Source organism: Diadema antillarum, unplaced genomic scaffold, assembly GCF_040938485.1.
Source record: "Diadema antillarum isolate AM-2024a unplaced genomic scaffold, OU_Dant_1.0 scf00000140, whole genome shotgun sequence".
Classification (NCBI taxonomy): Eukaryota; Metazoa; Echinodermata; class Echinoidea; order Diadematoida; family Diadematidae; genus Diadema; species Diadema antillarum.
The window spans coordinates 1,996,167-2,008,494 of NW_027271029.1; the positions used below are offsets into that span (position 1 = coordinate 1,996,167).

The 12,328-nt window shown below is 39.2% G+C and overlaps 1 protein-coding gene across 1 annotated transcript; it reads left to right on the forward strand.

The window, feature by feature from the left end:
- The first annotated feature begins 580 nt into the window (after positions 1–580).
- On the forward strand, positions 581–11,436 carry LOC139721215 (uncharacterized). The gene is made up of 5 exons (XM_071632540.1): positions 581–675; positions 5,892–6,069; positions 7,732–7,958; positions 8,249–8,464; positions 9,845–11,436. The coding sequence occupies exons 1-5, from the start codon at positions 664–666 to the stop codon at positions 11,153–11,155; spliced, it is 1,944 nt and encodes a 647-aa protein (XP_071488641.1). The 5' UTR covers positions 581–663; the 3' UTR covers positions 11,156–11,436.
- Positions 11,437–12,328: the final 892 nt, after the last annotated feature.

A 12,328-nucleotide genomic window follows, 5' to 3' on the forward strand; every position in this document is an offset into this window, starting at 1 on the left:
AATTCGGGATGTCATAGTTGGACAACAATTTACCATGCTAAAGAAAATAATAAGAAAATTCAACATATTTCATTTTTCTATATAGCATAATGAAAGACCACTTGGCTTACTTCTTTCAGAATGCATGAAAAAATATTGTTACCCTCATATTGACATGTTAGTGATTACAAGTGGAAGGATGTATACTTTTCAGGCAAAAAAAAAAGAATGAAAAAAAATTGTGGAGTTGTCTTATACAGTTTCCTTATACCGTCGTCCAACTGTAACTTCGCTGATAAAAAGTCTTGTATTTAATTGACAATTGTGATGGGATATAGTTATTGGGTGCATTTTTATGTAAAACCATCAGATATTATTGTACAGAAAAAAATATAAATGATCAATATCGCACTTATTAAAGAAAAAGATTATAACCTCCCTGCTAAACAAGCGCAAAATATGAGCGACGGTGCAAAAGGTCAAGTTCATTTTCAATACAGGGTCGAGTTGTTCATATCTTCGAGGCCGTGTGTTTGGGGCGATTTGTCTTTTACGTGTATTCTAATGAAGGGAAGAGCTGGCCGAAGGTGGCGGAGCGGAGATTCTATCATACCCATTGATTGGCTCGCCAATCGTCGGTATCATCCTATTCTGGGAGTAAAAAGGCCGTGATTTGCGGTCAAAATGACCACACAGGTAAGACATTGCAAAATTTAAGCATTTTCTCGCCGTTTGTGCGGATAAATGTCACTTTATGTTCACAACTAACGCTATATTATCGCATTTCCATGGTGGGTCATTAAGTGTATCATACCCTGCAGCTTAGTCCCATATATGAGTAATTTGTGTGGTTATGGTATTGCGTAGAGTAATGTGACATGTATACATGGGAAGCAGTCCTAAATAAAACGAATGAACTGAAACGAAGGCATGAATATATGCCCACGCATTATGTGTTATCTTCCTAGTTAGATGTGCCGTATGTAGCTGCAGAGTTCTGTCTCATTTGTTCATTCACTGTGCATGGTTCAAATGAATAAACAAAGCTCCGCTCATCGACTGCACTGCCTAGCCCTAGTAGAAAGGAGTCTTTTTTTTTAGTCTAGTCTGTGCACCATTCCAGTGACAGAAATTAGAAGTAGAACGAAAGATCATGCGGTCTGTATTTATCGTCAGGGATATGGTATGCGGAGCGGAGACTCCATCTGGCTTCACAGAATCCCTCTCCTATACACACTGAAAGGCTCTCATACCCAATATTGTAATACAATATTGGGTATCGTATGAGAGCCTTTCAGTCTGTATAGGAGAGGGATTCTGTGAAGCCAGATGGAGTCTCCGCTCCGCATACCATATCCCTGATGATAAATACAGACCACATGATCTTTCGTTCTACTTCTAATTTCTGTCACTGGAATGGTGCACAGACTAGACTAAAAAAAAGACTCCTTTCTATTGTAGGGGGGGGGGGTGCTCGAGTACGGCGGAAACCAATTCAGTTTGGTACCAAAGAGTAATTCATACACTCTACAAACTACTACAAGCGTATGCAGTGCAGTGTCAGTGCAGTGTGTGCGCTTCTCATTCATCTTTGATTATCACCTTGTAAGAAGCATGTATAAATTAGCATGTCGACGAGCTGGTAGTTGTGTCTTTTTCCACGAAAACTCCACCCAGATCTTTGATATTTCAAACAGTTGGTGTGGGCACACTGTATTTACCTGGTATGTCTAAATTTATTTAAGATGTTAATTTTACCATTTTAGTTTAAATTTGTCGATCTAGTAGGACTGAATTATTAAATAGATGTAAGCAAGGACTCAATGAAAATCATACAAATGACATTGGCTGTGTCTCAAATAGTGATGAGGATCTATGATGTGTCACATGAGTAAGAGGGCTAAGAACTCTACATAGACTCTAGAGACATCTATTATTGTACAATGTTCCTTTCCCTTTCATTTTTCTTCCCTCTTCCTTGGGGGAAGGAGATTCAATACAACATACTACAATACAAAAGGCAGTCATAGGTTTTATTGAAAGAAGTAGATATAGAGAAACAAAAATACTTAGATCTATACTATCAGGCATGGGAACTACAAGTGCAATTTCAATGGAATGTCAGTGATATTCAACTACAAGTGTGCTATTGTGCAAGATGCTGTGTGATGTGTTTGATGTCCTTTTATTGGACTTCCTTTAGTATTTGGATGAATATCTGATCTCTCTTACATGGGACAATAACTTAATTTGGACAGTTATTTAATTGGGATGAAGATCTTTTAAAGTTATAACTGTATGCTACAATATGTAGTATTCAAATCTTATGCATACCCTTAGAACAGAGGTTGTGCCCAACAACCCTGAATTCTCCTAGAGCCTCATTACTCATTACTCAGACGAGACAATTTAGGATAAAGTATGAAATTTATAAGCTTGATATTTGACATCGTATACACTTCCATAGGTCCATACATCAACATACAATTATACTATTACTGTAGTAGTTGTTCACTGTTTGAGTGTAGTATGCCATAAGTTTTCCTGTAGCCTTATTGCTTTCCTTATGCAAAGAATTGACTTTGATCAATTGTTGGTATGTGTGTTTCGCCCATCCAAGGGTCTGCAGTCTTTTTCGTTTTTGTTTCTAACTAGAACCTATGGTTTCTCTCTCTTTCTGTCCCGTCTCCATCTATCCTCATCTTATTTATCTTTCTCTCTCTCTCTCTCTCTCTGTCCGTCTGTCTGTGTCTCCTTGTCTTTTCTACTCCCTCGTACTCGTATCTTTACCTGTTTTTATCCCTTTTTGCCCTTCTTTAAATACTACATTTGATTTTCATATGTCAAGTTTTCATACCATCCCCTCCCTTCTCTTTACAGTACGGTATGTCCAGCTGTCTATATGTTGCTATATATGTTTTTCATTTTTCTTTACACAACATTTACATCTTCTTACTGTATAGTAGAAAATGAGAAAGCAATGTACAATGTACATGTTGTGAAATTTAATTCAACAGTATTCTGATTTTGTTCACATTCTATAATTACCTTTTTGACAGCGTCAGAATGATAGTGGTATTTTGAGTGCATATTTAACTTCACATGAGTCAAAGTCCTAGGGACTGAAGAAAGTGCTTTAACTCAAGTGTTATTTGACTCTTGCAAGAGTCAAAGTTTTCTAACTTGTATGCTTTTCAATTTCTTTGGCCTGTTCACTCCATAATCAAATAGATTGTATGTAAATATGTATGTATGTCAGTAGTAGTAGTAGTAGTAGTAGTAGTAGTAATGATAATAACAATAATAGTGGGCAAGTCCAAGATAAGGTCCCCTCAGAACTCATCAGAAGGCAAAATTTCATATTTGCTCAATATTGACATGTTTGGTATCATTTTGAAGCTTATGAGTTGAAGTTTCAAATTTTGTGAAGTAGTAGTAGTAGTAGCAGTAGTAGTTATATTAATAATGATAATAATAAGTATTCACGTAATATACATGTATTGATAGAAGTTTAGGCATGTTTCTGTTATATGTTGCTGTTAACTTAGCAAGGATTTTGTCAATGATTTGTAGACACTTCCCATTATGTTATATGGATCAGACATTACTCAGAAATAGAGAGCAAGTGCACTACAAAATAAGAGCTATTCACACTTATGAATTCATGCATTAATCTGTGTATGGGCATGAGTATGCCATCCCATTTTCATTGCGGATCAGTGCTGTTTCGATAGCCAATGTTCGGTTTTGACAGCGGGGCTATACACATGTAGCTAGTCAAAATCCACCAGCAGTCCTCACAATAATCTAATCTTCATTGCTCACAATTAAAATCAAAGAATTACGCATGCTGATACCAGAGGAAAATACACTCCAGTTGTTATGCTATTGCTTTATCTATGAACCCCACTCATTTATTTCATGGCGCATGAACACACATCGACAAAAATGAGGACTCTCTTGTCATTCAATTAGGACCCACTAGTTATATTGTGTTAAAACAGACACATGCACTTGTATAATATACAGTACAGATGTAGAAAACAAAGTGAATGCACTGGAGTTGTATGTACAACTTGTAGCACTCGCTGTCATCTGATGCAAGTTTGCCTTGCGAGATTTATGTGAAGAATTGGCTACTTTGACTAATGCAAAGTAAAGTTCTTGTGTATTTCAGGTGAAAGAGACTGAATTTTCCTTTGATCCAATATTTGACTTTACTGAAAGCAAATTCTCTTTTTTGTGTGTGTGAACATTATGAATTTATATCTTCTGTACCTGTTCTTCTTCCTCTACAGGGGGTTCAAGTGTGTGACCATAATATTTGTTCTTTTGAGCTTGTTTGACTATGGAGGAGGGGGTGGGGGAGGGAAATATGAATGTTTTTCAAAACTCTTGATTAACAGCAATATTCTTTTTGATGGCTTTACTGCATAGCATAGCAAAAAGGAGAGCAACACATTTTTATCATCAAATTATGAAGTCATAGAAAAAAATGACTTTCCCTTCACTTCCTGTCTTAAATGCTAATAATAATAATGATGATAATAGTAATAATAATGATAATAATGATAATAGTATTAATAATAATAATAATAATAATAATAATAATAATAATAATAATAATAATAATAATGATAATAATAATAGTAATAATAATCATCATCATCATCATCATCATCATCATCATCATCAGAGAAGACATTGGAGAGAAAGAAACTAGACATGCATTCTGTACAGTTCTTGTTCAAAATATTTTGTTTCAGTTGTTAGAGCTGCCAAATAACCATAATGTACCATTTTGAAAAAAATGATAAGAGATTGTACCTTCATCACTGAATGATTAGTACCAATTCTATATCACACACACACACACACACACACACACACACACACACACACACACACACACACACACAATGACAAATCTGATCGTTCTCTCAAGCTACACAATGTACATGACTAATCAGACTTCTCACAAATACTAGTGCTATCTCTGTACACATGACTAATCAGACCTCTCAGAAACACTTGGTAATACCATATACAGTCTTCCGCCAACTTCCTGCATAGGAGGAAAAAACATGCAGGTTCACAGCTGACTAGTAGTGGTGACACCAAGTGATTTTCACAGTAGAGCTGTAACTTGATACATTTCTTGTGAATACAATAACTATGTACCGGTACTGTTGCTATAAAAGTGGATATGAGTGACTAATTTTTTGTACTCGGCTGGGTAAGATGAGTTTCGTATGTTTTTAATTTCGCGGAATCAAGACATGAACTACTGGAACATATAGCAAGCAAAAATATTCGCTTGCGTTTATTTTCTTGCTAGTTTCTGGTTGCATGGAATGCATAACAATTCCCATTTTTACAGTGCTTCGTATGAAATTTTGGTACTAGTAACAGTTTGCAGGCCAATACAAAGTAAGCAGTGATGTACTGATGAAACAAAACAGTATTTAGATCATTCATCTTTCTAAATATCATTTGGGTTTAAAAACAAGCTACGGAAAGTGGACTAGTATATGACATATAAACAGTAAAATGACAACATTAATGAACTAATATGTGAGTTTGGTACTAATCTTTAGTAGATAACATTGTCATCCCTACTTGTAAAATTTATTCCTGCTGAGTTTGGTGAAAGTTTATGCAAAGTCAATTCAATTTGTGGGCCCCTCTATAACTTGTTACCCCCCCCCCCCTTATTTGTATGCTCGTAATACCCATGCATCTACTTCTGTAACTAGTGTCTGTAATTTGATTCATATTTTGACAATTTTTTCATGTCATTTTGTCCAGTGATATGTATTATATTTTGTTGCAAAATATCAGAAATTAATTTGAATTCAATTTTGATTTTCAAATTAAAATCAAATTTTAATTGTATGTGATTGAACGTACAGTGCGTGCAGGTCAAGCTAGAGCTGGGCCACAGGGCCACCATCAGGGCGAAACCCACACAGGAGGGGTTCACTCACGACTGGACCATGTTCGTGCGTGGGCCGGAGGGGAGCAGCATAGAACACTTTGTGGACAAGGTGGTGTTCCAGCTGCATGAGAGCTTTCAGAGGCCCAAGAGAGGTGAGAATCGACAGGAGGAAAAAATCTCAGTTTGCCACCATGTCTACTGCATGCTGTATTCATTCATACATACGTATACGTCCGGAAGTCAAGAAATTGTCACTGTTTCTCAATTATCACAAATTGCTTTAAAAATCAGAGACAGAACAGTAGTACCACTTGGACATTATGTGTCCCTTTTGCATAGATATTTACAGTATGTGCAAAGTAATGGTTTACCTTAAAATTAGACAAAATGATGATTACAAATATCCATGATTCTGTGCCACTTTACTTTCTGAAGACCGTGCAGATGAAAGCTAAATCCAAAATTTTATGATTAAATGTTCAAGATTCAACTCCAGCAGTTTTCTTGTATTTTCACACATGCCTGCTGTGTAAAGTGGAGTTTGACATGAATACCTTTGCTACAAAGCCTAATCCTGTGATGTTGTAATATTGGTACAATGTAAGTCTTATGCGGAACATTGTTAGAGAATATTATATATGAACAAAAACTCACCGGAAAATAAGCGATGATGCATCAGTCTTTTGAGGATTGTTTTAACCTTAAGTACAGTATTGGTGGAGATGAGAATTGGGCTTTTAACTTTTTGCGAGATACCTAAAAAAAACACACACTTATGATATAGTACAGAGCATACCATTTTATTAAGAGGAATTCAAAGTTTATGTGATGAAAATCAGGTTTGGAATGACTGAAACATCCAAACACAAAGTAAAACAAAGCGATCGTAATAAAGTGTGGGTCCCACACTTTATTAGAATCACTCTTTTTTGGATATCTCGGCCATTTTAAAACCAATTTTCATCAAATAAACGTTGAATTCCTCATAGAATTACATGCTCTTTCCTATTTCATAAGAGGTTTCTCCTTATCTCACCCAAAAATGTAAGAAACGTGAAATTAGGTCTCAACCAAAACTATACGAATTACGATCCCTTTAATTGTGCTTTATTCGACAAGTGGCATGCATACTGGAGTGCTTTCTTTGCCGATTGACACAGATGTGTAGAAACTGATTTCTGTTGAATAGAGATTAGCTACAATGCAAATCAAAAATCCCCTAATCCCTATGCTGTCAGTTTAACCTTCTCACTGGGTTGAAGCACATTGCTACACCTGAGTGGCTTTGCTAACTTAACAACTAAGCTCAGTTTGGAGGGATTGTTGAATGCTATAAATAAAAAAGCTTTGTGCCTGGCACATACAGGGTTAACCTTGTCAGTATCATCTAGGCAATTGGTTGAGCACACTGCTAATGGCTTTTTCAGGTGGTGGGTCTGGAAGGGTTAGGGTAATCTCAGTACTAACAGTTGTAGAAGACTGACAGGTGTGGTAGCTCCTCGCTTTCAGTAGGATTCCCAACATCATTAGCTTCTGAAGTTTCTGCTTCTCAGGAATTGCAAAGTTTGCAAGTGACATCACTGTGCCCATTCCAACTTTGGCATTCATTCGTTCACTGATAGGTATCAGTGCCAAACGATTCTGACGATGAAACTCTTTTTAATGAGAAAAGTGTCTTGAGCTCATTGTACCAAATTCGCTATCCCTACTCATCCCTTCCCCCTTTTCTTCCCTCAGCTTATTGTCATTATTGGCTTGTGTGTTGTTGTTTCTTTTATACTTTCCTTGTCTGTCGTTCCGCCCGTACAATGTAGTTGTCAAAGAGCCACCGTTTGAGATATCTCAGTCGGGTTACGCCGGCTTTGAGATGGCAATAGACGTCTATTTCCGCAACAAGGAGGAGCCCAAGAAGGTTCGCTTCCAGTACGACCTGTTCCTCCACATGCCCAAGCAGCCACCAGTCAACCACATCCGCTGTGAGAAGCTTACATTCAGGAACCCAACGGAAGACTTCCGCCGCAAGTTGCTGAAAGCTGGAGGGGTAGATATTTCTTTTGCTCCTCCCCCATCGATGTAATAAAATTGTTTGTTTTTTTATGTGTGTGCACCTAAGGATCATCGTTCATTTTGACATCAAGTCTGAACTTGCACATCTTCAAAATCACGAAGAAGGGCTCATATTCATGATGAACTGTAATTGTTTGATTTATACTCGTTCTTGGCTTAGCAAAATTGTTCAAGTTATGAACTGGGCTTTTCAAATGCATTCTCATTGTGTCTTGTTTTGTTTTATAACTTCTGCAACCCTTTTTTTTTTTTTTTCCATCGTAGGTGGGCGTCATTGATCTGGAAATTCCTACCACAACCTTGAAGCTGAATGCCAGCACAGGGGGCAAGCCGAGCGCCCCCTCATCAGTCACGCCCAGCACAGACCCCTCTGCCTTTACCAAGGGCAAGCCTCGCTCTGGTCTCATCTCGTCTGGTCTCCAGGGGTCCAAGAAACCCAAATCCATTGGGTCGACTTCATCCTCATCAACAACATCAAAGGTCATTCATCATGTTTGTACTTTGTCACTTTGTTGCCCCATATTTTCTAGGCATAACATGTTTTATGTGAGGTATTGCATGCCAAAATTACACAGTGCAAGGTGGGCTTAAAGGGACTGTACAGTATTGGTTGAGGTGAGAATTCAGCTTTTAACGTTTTGCGAGATATTTAGAAACCACTCTGAAATGTTAAAGAGCATACATTTCTTAGGGGAATCAAAAGTTTATTTGATGAAAATCGGTTTTGAAATGACTGAGATATCTAAAAACAAGGTAAAACAAAGAGATCGTACTAACAATTGTGTCCTGTCAATTTTATTAGGATCCCTTTTTTTCGATATCTCAGCCATTTCAAGGACAATTTTCATCAAATAAATGTTAAATCCTTCTTGAAATTACATGCTCTTTCATGTTTCAATTGAGGTTTCTCATGATTTCACCGAAAAATGTTATAAACCTGAATCCTCACCTCAACCAGTACTGTACAGTCCCTTTAAGGACCCGGTAACATGGGTTTACCTTGGAGTGGGAAGGCTGGCCTGGCTCAGATATATTTGAGAATCCCAGTAACAAACTGTGTACAGCTTTATGACTGATCTCTATGTAAGTACACACACAGCCGAAGAGTGTCGACTGGAGTTGACTGTTACTGATAAGTGTACGCTTCAATGCACATATTCGCTAACCTGTGCTATTTACGGTTCTCAAATGTACCTCAGTGTGCAGCGATTGCATCAGGCCATTCATGAATCCTCACACTACCAGATCTTTCAGATAGGGCCCCTGTTTCAAAACCAATGAAATTTGTTGCAATATAGGAATAGAAATAACTTGCTTTCTTCGTGTCAAACTATTGCAGTGTGTAGATTACCCAGTAACTATGACTTCTACGGTTGTAGCAGGTCTGGGGTTATAGTTCATGAGTTACTGACTATACATAATTTTCAAGCATTTTTGCATAAAACAGAGTTGTGAAATGATGACATGCTCCCTACCTCACTTCTCTTCTCCACTTTCCTCTTTCTAGAGTTCTCCTTTGCCAAGCAACAGTCTTTTCAAGGACTACATACACATGGTGTATGCAGTCCCTGAGGAAGACAAACCTGTCTTCCTCATTTACATCACCATGCAAGCTCTAAAACCATTCTTTGAAGTCCTGTTTTACGCAGAGTGGTACTGCATTTTAAGAGGAGCTAAAGCTCCCCCATCCCCCCCCCCCAAAAAAAAAAAAAAAAAAAAATGTTTTTGATAACTCCTGCTGTACAGGCTTGTTTCTCCTTTTCACTTGGTCTATAACCATATAGAATTAATTTCTGAATTCTATATGTAGTCATGAAACATGTATGCTGATCTCTCTCGTTTCTTTTCTTCTCTATTTAGGATGTCAGCAAAAGCAGCAACCCAAAGCCAAAGGAGTTCAAAGATAGTGGAAAACAAAAGGCAGGCAGTAAGGACATCAAAACCACTTCTAAAGACGGCAAAGGTACGGCCAAAGAGTCTAAGCCAGTCTCCAAAGACCCAAAGCAGCAGGCACCCAGAGAGCCAAAGCCTAGTCCCCGTGAGCCCAAGGCTAGCCCCAGGGAACCGAAGCCCAGTCCCAAAGACTCTAAAGTCAGCCAGAAAGTGAGCTCCAAAGACATAAAGAGCAGCAGTGAGAACAAGCCCGCGTCAAGCAAGGAGGGCAAGGATAGCAAGCCAAGCAGCAAGGGCAGCGCCAAAGAAAGTGGGAAGCAGGCCCCGAAGAGGTCGCTGTCAGAGCAGTCTCCCGCGGGGTCGGCGACGCCAGCCAAGAAGAGGAAACAGAGCACGTCGACAAAGGAGGAAAAGCAGAAAGAAGACACGCACCTCGAGGGCAGGAGCTCAGCGGGCGGAAAGCAGTCGACGAAATCGAAAACTGACAAGACCCCGTCGGGCGAAAAGGGACAGTCGGCCACGGCAGACAAAGGGGGTAAAAGTAAAGACAAGGCCACGAAGGTGAAAAAGAGTTCTGCCGCTAGTGCTGCCAAGGTCGCGGCCGATCAGATGCTTTTCGCTCCTGAGATCACCAAGACAAAACCAAAGCCCAAGGCTAAGAAGGAGCCAAAGAAGGAGTTGCCACAGTTTGAGGCGGAGCTAAGCACGGAGGAGGCAGAGAACGAGGCGCACAGCCCCAGCTCTAGTATCTCTTCCTTAACCATCCGGGGAGGTGGAGGGGGCACTGGCACGCTCAACATGCTCATGAAGGACTTATTAGATGAAGACGATGACCCCGATATGGGGAGAACATTTCACCCCAGCTCCCTCTCCCCGGGCCACTACTCCATATCCAGCAACAGTAACCTCAGTGGCAACAGTCGCAACAGTTCGCCGTCACCGGAAATTGAAAAGCCCAAGCCCACCCCTCCGGCCAAGTCAGTGTCGAGCAAGAAATCGAGCACGACCAGCAAGAAAGGCGCAAAGACAGAGAAGAAGCCCAAAAATGCTGAGAGCAAACAGAAGTCGCATAACAGTAACATTGACTACCTGTATGAACTTGTGGAGTTGCACAAGCGACTGATGAAGCTCACGGACAGGGATAAGCTTCAACAGGTTGTTGACTTGATAGGGGAAACGGGGTCATTCAAGGTCACTGATAAGACATTTGACTTTGACCTGTGTTCTCTGGACAAGACCACCATCAAAAAGCTGCAGGAGTATGTACCATCGCTGTAGCTTGTAGCTTGGCCAGAGTACATTCAGACATTGCCATTCTGCCAGGTTTGTTTCACTGCGTTGCACATAATGTCCAGCAGCACAGGAGGGTCAAGCTTCGTTTTTGGACTGACCCATCGAAATGCACAAATCACTACTGAACAATGGTATGCCCCTTAGCCACTCTCGATGCGTTAAGCCTCTTGTAAATACTTGTACAGCCGTTTATAATCGTTTGTATATTTCTCACTGTGTACATACCCAAAGAGGTCTTTGGTCTGTGTGCTATTTCACAACACAGAATGAAGTAGAGAGAGAAGGTAAAGAATTCCATCTTCAATTCAGAAGAAAAAAAAAACAGGAGCACGTGATAACTCCTACCAAGTTTGGGGTGCATCAAGTGCAAAACGCCCCCCGTGGTCTGACGTTATGCAATGCCCATCACAGATCAGAGAAGTACACACAACCAGTGACAAGATTTTGTAGGCGATTCACTTTATACAGATATAAGGCCTCTTTTTTTTCTTTTTTTTAAAATGGAAAGTGGTCTTCCTCCAGAGTCCTGAAATACTTGCGGAGTAATGTTGATACGTTAGACTTAATCCTTTCACCTTTCTCTATTGACCACTTTCAAAGCAAGCTGTCTTTAAAAAGTATTTCGGTACTCGTCATGCATGTATCTGCTTATTTATGGATGGAAGGTAAAGATGTGTAGCTCATGTTTTTGAACGGCATTTCTGTATCATAAAAAAAGAAATTAGTACCTTATCTAAAGATCAAACTTCTTCATGCAAGTTTCAGAAGACACCAATCATGATAAGAAATGGAATGCAGAATTGATTCAGGGTCAGTAATCATGTGAAGCATTTCTATGTTTAGATTATCAATCCAGTAATCCATTGTCTGGTTAGTTTTGCTAGAGCTTTTATCTTTTTATCTTTTATTTTTTGACTAATCTGGGAGATATAGTAAACAGTTTAAAGGTACACAAGCTTAGTATTGAGGGCACTGTTGATAAGGCCAGTAGACCATTAAACAAAGTACATCATGTTTTTGCCAGTACATGCAATTTTTCATGGCTAGCTAGCAAGCAAACGTCGTCTTTGATTGATCTGTATGAAGTATGCAGAACCAGCCAGGAATGACGGGGGACGAACTGAGATTGGCATTATTTTGACCATTTTCACCATACTC

What these genes read in the sequence shown, in the direction of transcription:
- LOC139721215 (XM_071632540.1), top strand. An exon ending in CTTTCAGAGGCCCAAGAGAG is followed by an intron (nt 6,070 to 7,731) that starts GTGAGAATCGAC and finishes CGTACAATGTAG; the next exon opens with TTGTCAAAGAGCCACCGTTT. An exon ending in AGTTGCTGAAAGCTGGAGGG is followed by an intron (nt 7,959 to 8,248) that starts GTAGATATTTCT and finishes TTTCCATCGTAG; the next exon opens with GTGGGCGTCATTGATCTGGA.